Source organism: Leptosomus discolor, chromosome 2 (assembly GCF_034619465.1).
Source record: "Leptosomus discolor isolate bLepDis1 chromosome 2, bLepDis1.hap2, whole genome shotgun sequence".
NCBI lineage: Eukaryota > Metazoa > Chordata > Aves > Leptosomiformes > Leptosomidae > Leptosomus > Leptosomus discolor.
In genome coordinates, this window is record NC_141392.1 from 117248065 (window position 1) to 117262026 (window position 13962).

The window sequence follows — 13962 nt, forward strand, 5'->3', positions numbered from 1 at the left end:
ACATGGCTGTTAAGGCTTGATGCTATAAGAAAATTGTTACAATCTTGGTTGGCCAGAAAAGAAAACAACTGAGCAACTTAGAAATACTTCACATATGGCAAAATTTTATATTCTTAGTTTTGATTTTGAATGGAACAAGATTTTTAAACACATGCTTAAAATTAAGCAGAACTGATAAAGTCAACACCAAATGCCAAGATTTCACTCAAAGGATCTATTTGCATAATTATGGAACTTCTATGAATAATTAACTGCATGTGGCTCAAAGAAAAGAAGTAAATGGAGTTCCGCAGCATCCCTAGGGCTGCTTACTTTTCACACATTTAGATTTAAAATATTCCAGTGGGTTCACAACAAGAAATGATCATTTGTTTCCTTAAAACAGACACCTACCACTAAAACTAGATGGTAAAACGCAGATCTTACCAGGCAAAGACAAAAACCTCAGCATTTAAATGCCTCACAATAACTTTTACATATGCACACATACTTCCTTCCTCAAGCTGCCTTTTCCAAGACAAGGAAGGAATAAGGTTTCTATGCAGCAGCAACTGCTGCATCAGGAGGGGCAGCAGGGCTGCGCTGCACTCAGCTGACAGTTCCTGTCCTGTCCTGTGAAAACAACCAGTTCCTCTGTGCACACCCCGATGTGGGATCCCTCGCTGTTGACGAATACCATGTGAAAAGCTCAATGTGATTAATCAGTGCCAAGGCCAGCTTCATAAACAGGAAGCTTCTCCTTTCCATACATTAAAAAAATGACACTTAGCTATGAAAAACTTATTTATGAAACTAACTTAATTCTACCTGGATGGCATGCTCACAACTTGGTTCTTTTTAATGTATCTACAGTGTGATACCATTGGACTGGGAGACATCTTGCCATATAATTCTGCATTAAAATGTAGCAAAATTTTATTTGTGTCCCTATGTGTTCTGGGATGCAAACATGACTACAGAGTTCTCCAGGTTATAATAGTTAAGCATACCTGACTAAACCTTGAAAGAACTTATACTAAAGATAATCCATCTTTCAATGATACTCAGATATTTTAATTCATATGCCTAGGAAGCAGAAAATATTGTTGAAATAGAAATAAATGCAAATTAAATGTGTGTAATGTGAATTAAATGTGCGTATGCATAAGCTTAAAGTATTCACGTGAGATGCCAGCTCATCTACTTTTCTATTGCTCTTGTCCCTTTACTCGTATAACACAAGATGTAAAAGCCTTTTAAACATGGTTATCACTGTGTACCTCAATGTGGCCAGATACCTGCCACTACTACTAACCAAACTGTGCTGAAGCCCAGATAAGGATCCACTGGTCGAAAACCTCCTAAGCGCTACAGACACTAATTCTGAGGTATTTTTGTACTGACCGAACAGACTGTCAGTAGCTCTGTTTCACTTGATTCAGCAGTGTAGGTATTCTCCAGCATCATCAACCATTAAAAACATCCGTACTACTTAAAATAAACAAGAGTCACAAGCTAGCTAAAATTATCTAATGCATACTGACTCTCTGTGCCTGCATAAGTTCCCTCCTTTGGGGCTATACACAACAACAAGGACAAAGGCTGTTAGCTAAGGATGCGTCCCTATTTTTAGAAGCCCAATTCTTGGAACACCTAGCTTTTATGATCTCCTCCTCTCCTGTTCGCAGCAGCGCAGACCACAATCCCACTCCTCACCATTACCACACATTCATGGTGGCAAAACAGCTCTACGTCCGCAGCAAATGCTTACACAAAAAAAGCATTATTGGAAAAGTATTCTTAGCTACCATTAATTCCTCTTAGCAAGTGGAAACCGGTGAGAGAGCCAACTGCATCTGATCAGCCAGCTCTTCTTGGACCACAAGCAAGTGTCCTGGGAATCACCAGTGGCCCACAGACCACAGTTTGGGAATCACTGTCCTAAATAACTCACAACCCTCTTATTATAGAACAACATGCTCCTTGTCTTGCTCAGGCTACTATTTTAGTTTTTTTCCTGCCAGCACAGCATATCATGATGGTAGAAACTTATGCCTCATATGTGCTAATCCTGCCCACACTTACATCTGTCATTTGGTGGACAACTATCTACCAATGAATGAGTTGATTAACCTGCTGAAGAATAAATTCAGTTTTATCCAAATTATTTCAGTTTTTGTGTTTTTTTGGTTTTTTTTTTTTTTTTTTTAAGATTTATATCACTTTAGCTAGAGGCAGCATCTCACTGATAGTCAATTCTGCAGTTTCATTACAAGTCAGAGGGCTAGAAAAGCAAACTGCATTCAGATGAATTGTAACAGCAGCTAAGAAGCAATATATCAAATAAATTCAAGCTGTTCATGGCTTCCAAATTTTCCTGTAACGTTAGATTATTTTATTTTTTTGTAATACAAAACTTCACTTCAAAACTTCACACTGATGGTACATTAACATTTTCGGATCACATAATCAATGTCTTCATAGATAATTTATTATCCCTCCACCACTTCTGTGCTTTTTCCCATATCGCTTCTTAAGGATATAATTCAGTTTCAAAATGGTCTGAAGGCCTTATTCTCCCTGCATAAAGAGAAAGTAATGGAAACACTCCTTTGATGGACTATAAATCAATCCTTACCTACCTCTTTTTATCATGGAAAATGAAATAAGGAGAGTTAAACAGATTTAAGGACACACTATTATCTTCTACAGTCCATGGGACATAAAAGATCAAACCAGAATTTTATCTTGTAGCTTGGCTATTAAGAATGTCACTCAAACCTCCCTGTCATTCAGAAGCTACTTAATACTGATTCAGAAATAAAACAACTGAAAATTCAGTAGACAATCTGTTCCAGAGGATAAACACGCCTTGCTAAAACAATAAAAACTATTTGTACTAAGATTGTGTATAGCTCAATACTCATCTGTGCAGTTTAGAAAGTTCTAGAGATTTATCTCTAACAGAATTTATCACATGACCAAATACTGTATCAGTAAGACATGACTGACGACCAGCCATTTATTAGATATGATATTTGAATGCATCAGTTGTGTCTCTTTAACCAATTAAGATATGAATCACACTCTTCCATATTTCTGTAGCACTTGGCAGACATACAATATTACCTAAAATCAGTAAGTCATTTAATTCTGATTTCACTCTTCTTTACTTCTCAGTCTTACTTTGCTACAAAGAAAAGTATCTTGGTGGTCCCTAAGGACAAACAAAACCAAACCTGCTGCCTTCTATGCTGATTTCTGTCTGAGATGTTGTACTTCTCATTTGTTATCAAACCACAGCAGATGTCCACAGAATTAGACCATTTTGAGCCATGGCTCTGTATGTACACCTACTGTCTATATAGCCTTTACTGGCAAAACCCAACCAGGGTGTTAAAAACGGGGGGGTGAGGGATGTGTCAGAGGGCTGTGTCAAGTGTGTGCTATCCAATCTCCCATTTTCCACAGCTTTTAAAGACATTTTGGGCAAGACTGAGTCTGTTAATCCTCATTTTAAAGTAGGATATTCATAACACAGCACCTGAATTAGCAAGGCTTATAAAATTAGCAATGAGTAATTTCAGGATTTGTTCATTGATATGTGTTAGTTCTAACCAGCAGTTTGTTTCCTATCAAAGGAAGTTGAAAGGCTGTTGAAAAGCTTCCAACTGTCTACTGTTCACTGCCATCAGAGGAGCTATTCCTAAACACGGGTCTTTAGCCCTTCTGTAGCACTCCGGCATTTCTACTCAAGTGGATTTCACAATATAAAGTACAGATCTTCAGCCTCCACAATCCATAATGTACTACAACGCCCACCCCCACAAGCTGAGCAGCTACACTGCATTTTGAAAGAATACTTTGAGTGTGAATAAATATGGAATATTTTTATCTTAGTTTTATTTTTCAGTTTTACCCTTATATTTTTTTAAAATCAAAAAGCTTACAAAGTATTTAAGAACACTGTTTAACGATTTAGTTTCTTTATAAAGCACTGAAGTACTTCTGCATTCTTTCCTTGAACTGTTTTCTGTTCCTGTTTAAGGGAAATTATACATTTAAAAGAGAGCAATGCAACACAATTTATTTTCTTCTGATTTCACTACCTACAAAATGAAACATTCGGTGATGGCTATATACCATGAAAACATTTAGTCTTGAAACTAAGTCAAAAGACCACCCATGTAATCACTAGGAAATTACTAACGTACAGATACCAGCTTTGTGATGGTACTGAGCTATAGTGTACCTCTAACACACTCACATAGGAAACAGTAACTTGCACTTTAAATAAACCCTCACAACATCTAATAAGTGATTTGATTAGACATAGGAGAATATCTTATCAGATCAGAAGTCTCAGAAGTAGTGTAATGCAAACTGTTCAATGGAGTGACACATTAAAAGAAGCTCCAGAACTTAAAAAAATAAATCAACTGTGGGTATACCTGCCTGTTGTTTTTACTTCTAAGGAAAGATTTGCCATACCATAATTATGATCTATTTGTATAAATTTTTACTTTCTTATGAACATGTCTTACTAAGGTAGAAATTAACCAAATGATGTGCAACTACCTGCACCTTACAATACAATCATAATATATTCGGCATGGTAAACAATTGGAGTAAGTAGGCAGGGGTTTTGGTATTAAAAAAGAACCTGTTTGTAGGTAGCATCTGTTCAAGAGGCACGAACATCTAGGAAAGCTATGAGTCAAAGTCTCAGTATCAGGCACTGAAAAGGAAAAAAGCAACACTTTTACAACTGCTTTTTTTTTAAAGCTGAAGAGGAGGAGAAGGAAGTTGAAATCGAGGCATAACTTTTTCATTGCATTCACTGAGTAAAAACAAGTTTCAAATCTTTTTGCACAGGGGATTAATTGCTAGGAGCAGAATTACAGCAATGAAATGTTCAATTAACGTGTCTCTGGAGCATGGCTTGTGAGAGCTCTCTGAACAGAAGACATCATACAGAAGTAAAAGTGAAGGGTGTAGCTTTGTTCATTTTTCAAATCGCTATTGTCACATGCCTCTAGTAAATTATGAATAGTCTGTGATTGATGGCTGCTGTTGGAAAACTTGCTCTAGTCTTTCTGAGACTTTCAAAATCTACCTGATCTAAGGCATATTATTCCAACACAGTTTGCTTCATTTTAAACTCTTTATTACTTTATAGGCAGCATCATTTATATGTTAAGCGTACTATTCAGATACTTGCCACCACTAAATCAATGATCTCTAAAGTGAGGTGCATGCAGAGTGGGGTGCAGGAAGAAAATATTAGAAATGCATTAGCACATGTACACTATTTATATTTTTAAAAAAGATATACTGGGGGCACACTCTCAAAAAATCTTTTACTGATAGAAATTTTTTACTGAATAGAATCACAGAATGATTTTGGTTGGAAAACACCTTTAAGATCACCAAGTCCAACCGTTATCCTAACGCTACCAAGCCCAACACTACACCATGTCCCTAAGCACCACATCTATACGTCTTTTGAACACCTCCAGGGATGGTGACTCCACCACCTCCCTAGGCAGCCTGTTCCAATGTCTAACCACTCTTTCAGTAAAGAAATTTTTTCCTAATATCCAATCTAAATCTCCCCTGGCACAACTTGAGGCCATTTCCTCTTGTCTTGTCATTAGTTACTTGGGAGAAGAGACCAACACAGGCCTCACTACATCTTCCTTTTAGGTAGCTGTAAAGAGCAATAAGGTCTCTCAGCCTCCTCTTCTCCAGGCGAAACAAACCCAGTTCCCTCAGCCGCTCCTCACCAGAGCTGTTCTCCAGGCCCTTCACCAGCTTCGTTGCGCTTCTCTGGACATGCTCCAGCACCTCAATGTCCTTCTTGCAGTGAGAGGCCCAAAACTGCACACAGCATTTGAGGTGCAGCCTCACCAGTGCCGAGTACGGGGGCACAATCACCTCCCTACTCCTGCTGGCCACCCCATTGCTGATACAGGCCAGGATGCTGTTGGCCTTCTTGGCCACCTGGGCACACTGCTGGCTCATGTTCAGCCGGCTGTCGACCAGCACCCCCAGGTCCTTTTCCACCGGGCACCTTTTCATCCCCACGTCTGTAGCGCTGCATGGGGTTGTTGTGACCCAAGTGAAGGACCTGGCACTTGGCCTTGTTAAGCCTGATCAAAAAAGTTTGTAAACCCCTGTTCTAAATGCATCAGTATAAATTCTTCACTTCCAGTAGCTTGCCCTCTCTCCCTTTTTTCATATTTGATTTGCTAGATTCCAATCTGAAAAAAAACCCCAAGAATCAGTGGTGTCAGAGATTCCAATGTTATCTTCATCAATTTATGCCCTCATCCTCCTTATCAAGAAATACTGAAGTTCCTCAGAGGATTTGCATGAGGCTATTTTAAATGAAGTATTACAAAACGCCCATCAGAAGCATGAAGGAGCGAACAGAATTTTTACAGTAACAGTTTCGTGCCCAGTTCTTTGCCAAAATATCCCCTTCTGGTTTTATGCAGCTTATTACTAACTGGCATGGTTTTCACAATCCTATACAGTGGTCCTTGTTACAGGAACTTTGACTGAGAAATCCAGAACCTAGAAGGCAACAAAGAACTGCAGAGAACAGAATTATCTGTCCCTATGCATATGCTTCTGTTGGTCCTTGGTGTTCCGTTTTTTTCTATAATGCCACAAAATGTCAGTTAAGAACTCCTGTGGGATGCAGGAGCAGAACATGAGCAATGAGTCCATGACTCCCTATTTCTTTCAGTTGGTCACTTGGGAAATTGCAAAGTTGCTCAATTTTTAGTTTAGTGGTTTTGATCACACCTTTACAGTCAATTCATGAAAATTACATTTTTGGAAATAAATAAGTAAAAGATAGAGAAGTAGCTTCTAATATCCAAAAGTTGCTTTTTATTCCTTTTGTGTCATAAGGATGAGGGAACATTAGTCCAAATCTCTCCTCTCACTGCAGGCAACCTACTTTGTCATAAAATTTGTGCCTTCCCTTGAGTTTGTACAAAATGAACCATAATATTTTTGTTACGTTCAAAGCTACTGCAAAACACAGCATATTACCCATGAACACTGTAGTAACTTCATTATTTCCAAAGGTCACTAGACTTTTCAGGGTTCCCTTAAATGACTAGCTTGAAAAAAGTTCCCCATGGAATATTCTGGAATACTGTCTAAATGGACACTAATGACAGTATGTGAGCTTCCTGCTCTTGTGCCCCTAATAAAATAAATACGAAAACAATCTCATAAATGTCTTTTCATTATTTTTTAAACTGTCCATCTGTGGCTTTCTATGCTTTTCTTAGCTCCACGGTGCTACAGTAAGTGCACCACTAAGTATAGAACCTGGCACCTAATACTGAGAACACACAAAACACCTCAATGGGTCAAGCAAGCAAGTCCCCCAAGCTCAGCAGTGGCAAAAGTAGATGCTATTCAGTGAGAGAAACCAAGCCTGGCCACTTTCTGCATCCCTTCGCCTTGCGGTGAATCTCTTGCGCTCACAACCCTGCCACAAGGTGGCACTGGGACCAGGAGGAGCACAGAAGCATAGAGAAGGTCAGTGTCCAACTCGTGGATGGCAGTGCACCTGCACGACTAAGAACCTGGCTCTTTCAGCAGCTGTTTATGGACCAGCTATCCATTGAGTTGTTTTATCACTTCAAGTCTAATATAATTTGCCCACAGTATACTGCTTTGGCTGCTAGTTCTCTAAATTTTTTACTTGTCACATAAATACTTTCTTTTATCTGTTTTAAACCACATAGTACCATTAAGTGACCATTAGTTCCATTACTGAATCTCGTGTATTTTATTCTACATTTACCTTATTTAATGTCATGATTTTGATAATGCTTCTCAGTCATGCCCGAGAAGCATTCTGCTCCCCAATCTCAAGAGCCATCTGATCTCTCATAACAAGGAAGCTGCTTCCTCCCTGTTGTTTTAGTTGTCCTTCTCCATATCCTCACCAGCTTCGCTCTTGAAATGTTGTCCTTGAGATGCCCACCAGAACTACACTCTAATATTCAAGATGCAGGTCTACTATTGTTATATCCAGTAATAAAACAATGCCTCCTGCCTTGTCTGTAACACTGGTAACGTCCAATGTTTTCTTGATTTAAATTTTGTCTGCTGCTGTGCAATGAGAGATGATATTAAAGAACTGACAGTGACGATGTCAGTATCCTTCCTCAGTTTTAGAAATTAATTCCAAGTCCAGGATCGCTGAAGCACAGTTAAAGGAAAGCTTTTTTGTCAGATGCATTACCTCACATTTATCTACCTTGACACTTGTCTACTATCTTTTTGCCCACTAATTACATTTCATAAGAAGTTTCTGTAGTTCCCTGACATCTAGTATCTTCTCAGTAATTAAATGCTACGAAGTACCAACCACGAACTGAGAAATCTCACTGTTTACTCTCATTCTGCAGGTCATGGGTCAATATATTGAATAAAACTTGACACAGCACCAGTCCTTCTGGCACTTCGCTTCTGACCTGTCCATCCTAACAAGCTACCACATCCTTGAAAATCCCCTGTCACAGGAGCATTATCAGTGCAAAAGGACACAGTGAAGTCAGCTAGAGGTTCGGTTTCATCTTGGATATCAGCTCCTTTTTCCTACTGGATGCTCTCCTTCCCCCAGATTTACATGCTTAGCAGCACAGGGGCTGTCACAGCGGACACGGGACAGTTGTACAACATCACTGCTGGCTCCATCTAAAAATCTCTTAATTTCAACTGGCTCAGCCATCTCAAGCCACCAAACACGTCTCATCACCAAGGGCTCTTCTCACTAACTACACACTTACAGACGTGATCCCAGGGCAGGTGATGTGACCTACAAAGGTTCTCTGCAATAAAAACTCAGCTCCATTCAGTTGCCAGACTTCTACCTGTATCCCATGGTTAATACTGCACCAGAAATTATAGACCTAGGGATTTCTCACCTATGGGGAGAAAGTGCTAGCATGTGGTAGCTTGACACTTGAACACAAGGACTGGCATGAATTTTACCAAAGAAATACAGGTTTCATGTTTCAGTTTCAAACTTGAGGTTAAATAAACCATTAAAAAGGCTTAAAAGCTTGGGCACAAAGGTTACTGAGGGCAGTTATGTTAAACAGCTAAAACAGTTTCTTCTTCAAAATCTTCAGGCTGCTGCACATTGCTGAACCCTTCAGTCCTAAGGAATCATACTGATTTACTGCTACATCACTGCAGCCTGACCAAGTCCAGAGGTCTTCTGACACTAAGCAGCTTTCAGGCCAGGACTTGCTATTGGCTCCCCCATCTTACAATGCTCTACGTTAACAATATCCATTTCGAGTCGGCTACCATGTCTTGCTGGAGATTTGCATGTCAAATGACTTAACAGATAAACAAGCAACCTCTCCCCTGCAAATGCCCTATACCCCAGTCTCTGAAAGATTTCCTTGCTTCCTGGAAATTCACTGATTAAGTACAACTATTTTTAAATTCAGAGATAATTAAGTCTCTCCTAAAGTACTCAATCTCCAAATTGGATATTTCATCAAAAAATGTACTTTTCTAACCTACCCTTCTCAATGTAAGCATATTCTTGGACCTTCCTTTCTATAACCTGTCTCTAAATATTGCCATTAGCAAACTCTCATATTCTCTTCATAGCACTTATTTGACTGGCAACTCTATTTACCTAAAAATACTGTTTTGTTTTCCTCAGTAACTTCTCTTCTCATACAACTGTTCTGTGGAAATATAATGGACACATTTAAAAACCATGTCATGCTGTTTTTAACATGTTTTAACAGGCACGAGTTCCGCTAGGGAAATCGGAGGGGGTGTGTGTGTGTACAAATATTCGTATGTACAAGTCACAGTATTGTACCTTCTATCATCTCCATACCACTAGGAGGTTTACAGTGTCCGGCATGGCTCACAACCCAAACGGGATATTGCTGATTCAGTCCACAATACAACGCCTGTATAAAGGTCCTGTAATAACCTGCCAGTCCAGGGTTACCTGCCAAAAAACAAAACACACAAGCACAGTCATTATTAACTTTCCAGCAGCAAGCAATCTGCTTCAAAGCAAACTAAACAGCATTATACAGTAATCTGTTAATTTATTTTCTCCAGCACATTTCAATTTTTATTTTCCCAATTTCAGGGGCTATGCTATTGAACTGGTTTAATTCCACTGATCAATGAGAAGCATTTTACAGAACTACTCTGAAATTGCGGAAACTAAAATTGAAGCCCAACACAAGAGAAAAATCTCCTTTTCCATCAGATGTCAACCAGCTTGCTTATCTATCCCATCAAGTTACAGATACATAAAAATTGCGCAAAGAAACATCCAGATCTTATAACAATATCGCAGACTACAGCATATATCACTTGATCCAGACATCTGCCCTCCAGAATATCTCAGTGTTACCACTTCAAAATAGGTATATGGTATCCTGACAAAATAAAGTCTGTACAGACCCTAAAAGAGAGGATGATTTTATTTTAAACTCATTGGACTAAATTAATTTTTTCTGCTTGCAACATCATATTCTCTCTGTCCTCTTCCACGTTGCTTGAGAAGCTCTTTCCTTTTCAACCCTAATGCTCCAGAGCCACGAGACAATCTGTCCTCCCTCCTGCATCCCATCTGCTTTAGAGAGAATTTCTCAGGAGAGGCTGGTGTCGGAACGAATCCGGCTTGCCCTGAGAGAACAGACCACCTTGCTCTAAATCCAGCGTTTAACAGTGACAATGTCAACCGTCAGGTACTACTGCTGAAGTTTAAACTGAAATACTGTCCCAAAGATTAAAATATATATCTGGTAGGGATTTCAGGATTTCCAAACAAAACTCTTAACCTCTAGTCCTCCTTTTTTTTCCTCTCTCTTTCAGGTATCAGTAGTGACAAGTCAGAGAGTAAATCCATATGAAAATGAAGCAGATTTTGTTTCCTAATTCCCATAGCATGCATAAGAATTCCACGCACAACATAAACCATATAATTTATCTCTATTTATTTACTAATTTTCCAGAGTAGTTCCACTGATTTTTTACTATCATTTAGACACCAGGAAAGCCCACCATCATGGTTAGGATTGCTCAGCTACATGTCTTTCACTCCCATACTAGGCAATTCTTAGTTTGGATATCATGAACAGCAAAGGGCAGCGAGAGCAACATTGTGTAAAAAAAGGCATTCACTTTTAAGATGAAGACATTCCAAAATAACACAAATGTATCACTGAAAGGATAGGAGAGAAAAAGAAAACAAACACAACCCACTAAAGTTGTGTAAACCCCTTTAATCAGTCTACAATAGCGCAGGTTGAGCTGTGTAAGTATTGATAGTGACAGAGAAGAAGAATCAGACCTGTAATCAAATTCGTGCTTGTGGAAATGGTGTGTGGAGATAAAAACTAGGTTTATTCCACCTCTTCCCTCTCTATAGTGGGCATTTGCATTTTGTCTTATTTTACTTCAACTCTCTTGCTCTTCAGGTAACACCCGGTAAGTTCATTGCTCTCCCAACACAGAGCAGCAGTGCACCAGGCACCCAAAGCCACCTCCAGCAGAGACACCTGCACAGGAGCTGATGCCACAGCTCACACCAGTGACGATACATAGGCAGAGTAGGAAGCCTTCCACTCTAAGTAACATATGACACATGCTTCATCCTGCACTTACACCTAAAAAGTGTCTCTGACGGTTTTTTAAACCTTAATAAAATTAGTGATCTTCAAACATTGTTTTTACTGGATTTTTACAGATTTGGAAAAACCAACCCAAACCCACAGTATCAGTTATTACATATTTCTAAGCATCTCTTTGTAAGCTTGACATTAAAGGAGAATTAAAAGAAAAAAGTTGTTGTGTATCTAAACGCCAGAACGCATGATCAAGAAAAACAATTTAAAATTCACAGGGGTCACACATCCGTACAACTGTACCCTAGAGACAATAAAATCAAATGTAGACATCATCTGTCAAGCTCCTTGGATTGATGTCACACAGAGGCAATCTGCCTTTCAGCAAGGTTGAAGATGAAAGCAGTAGCAATCCAAAATAAAATGGGTCTTTTTTAGTACAAATGACCGTGACGTTTTGGCACTACACTTAGTCCTGGAATACAATGCAATTAGGTATTTTGAGGTCAAGGAATCACAAAATTAGTCCCAAACCCAGCCTTTTTTTGAGGTCAAGGAATCACAAAATTAATCTCAAACCCAGCTTTTTTTCTTTACATTTTTCTCTCCTTTAACAATGCAAAAGAAGGAAAAGGAGAGAAAAGGCAACAGCCGTCTCAGACATTTCAGGCTCTTTCCCATCATCAGTCAGGTGAACCTACATCGTGGTTTAACCCCAGCTGGTAATTAAGCACCACACAGCTGCTCACTCACTTACCCCACCCCTTCCAGTGGGATGGAGGAGAGAATTGGGAAAAAAACACCCGAACTTGTGGGTTGTGATAAAGACAGTTTAATAGGACAGAAAAGGAAGGGAAACAATAATACAATAGAACACACAAAACAAGTGATACACAATACAACTGGTCATCACTTGCTGACCCATGCCCAGCCAATCCCCAAGCCACGGCACCCTCTGGCCAACTTCCCCCAGTTTATATACTGCCCATGACATCATACGGCATGGAATATCCCTTCGGTCAGTTGGGGTCAGCTGCCCCAGCTGTGTCCCCTCCCAGCTTCTTCTGCCCCCCAGCCCACTCGCTGGCAGGGCGGTGTGAGAAGCTGAAAAGTCCTTGACTTAGTTGTTGTTAAGCAGTGTTTACACTAAAACACCAGTGTGTTATCTCATTATTCCCATCCTAAATCCAAAACACAGCACTATACCAGCTACTAGGAAGAAAATTAACTTCATTCCAGCTGAAACCAGGACACCCTAACATGTAAATATTCTCAGGGTTCAGTCGTCAGGTGAAGAGCAGTGAAGCAAGAACTGCTTGTGAACAGTGAGGCTTTGCATCAAATACTATACAAAGCTCAAGGCACTCTGATACTTTTTGAGGGAAAGGGGATTTTTATCCTGTGATAAATGTAACGTGTATTTTAGGCAGGTAAAATAAAATCCATAAATGCAAAAGAAACCCCTTTCCCCACTCTATAAGCATCTGCCTACGGTAAAAGCCATTCTGAGGGATCAGCTGTTAGAACTGCTACTGACACTTTAAAATGCCTTGAAGGGGTATGAATGAGAACCGCTGGCACAAATGGAAAGGAAAATCACCAAAGATTTTAACAGCAAAGATTTCTATAGAGCAATCACCACATGTAAAGCAGCTATAAATTTATTCTTTATTGAACTTCAATTTCAGTGGAGTTATTCCAGATTTGCACTGACTTAAATAAATGCAGGTTAAAAGTTCTTGCTCTCAAAAGCTTGCATCTACAATATTTATAAGTGGAGAATGTTTATCTCCTAATATAGTTCAAACCTGCATCTCTGCAAAGTCAGTCATTTTATATGCTTTTACTTTAGTTGCTGTCAAAATACTTTAAGGGGAGCAAACAAAAGCCTGAACAGATAAAAAGATAAAAGATTTTATTTTTTTTTTTATATACAAGAGAGTTACGTTAACAGCTAACGGAAACAACTGGCGCTTAATATGCATAGTAGTCTGTGATCAACAATATTTTGGGCTCATCTACTGCACTTGAACTGTTGTTCGATCAAACTATTTTTATAGATAACGAACTACCAGGTTCATCACAAAGGTGCCCAGGCAATGCAGTGCTTATCTGTTCGTTTTAAGGATTTCCTAGTACATCAAAATAAAACTGCCTATGTCCTCTGACTCAGCAACTAAGTGACAAAAAATGGAAACCATAAGTAAACGCAGTGTTAACCTCCGCGATTTGAAGGTTATTCCAGTTGTTTGAATACCACATCAATCCTCAGACACCTCAGGGCAGCGGAATCATTCATTCATGCCAGCAAATCTCAAGTTGCAGTCATCTGAAC

The 13962-nt window shown here is 39.3% G+C and overlaps 1 protein-coding gene across 1 annotated transcript in view; it reads right to left on the reverse strand.

Moving 5' to 3' along the window:
- Positions 1 to 13962, reverse strand: part of LDAH (lipid droplet associated hydrolase) — a 165508-nt gene that overhangs the window by 80033 nt on the left and 71513 nt on the right. Inside the window, exon 6 of the mRNA XM_086460479.1 lies at positions 9860 to 9994. Within this exon, the coding sequence (XP_086316605.1) occupies positions 9860 to 9994 (135 nt within the window). The remainder of the gene's footprint in view (positions 1 to 9859; positions 9995 to 13962) is intronic.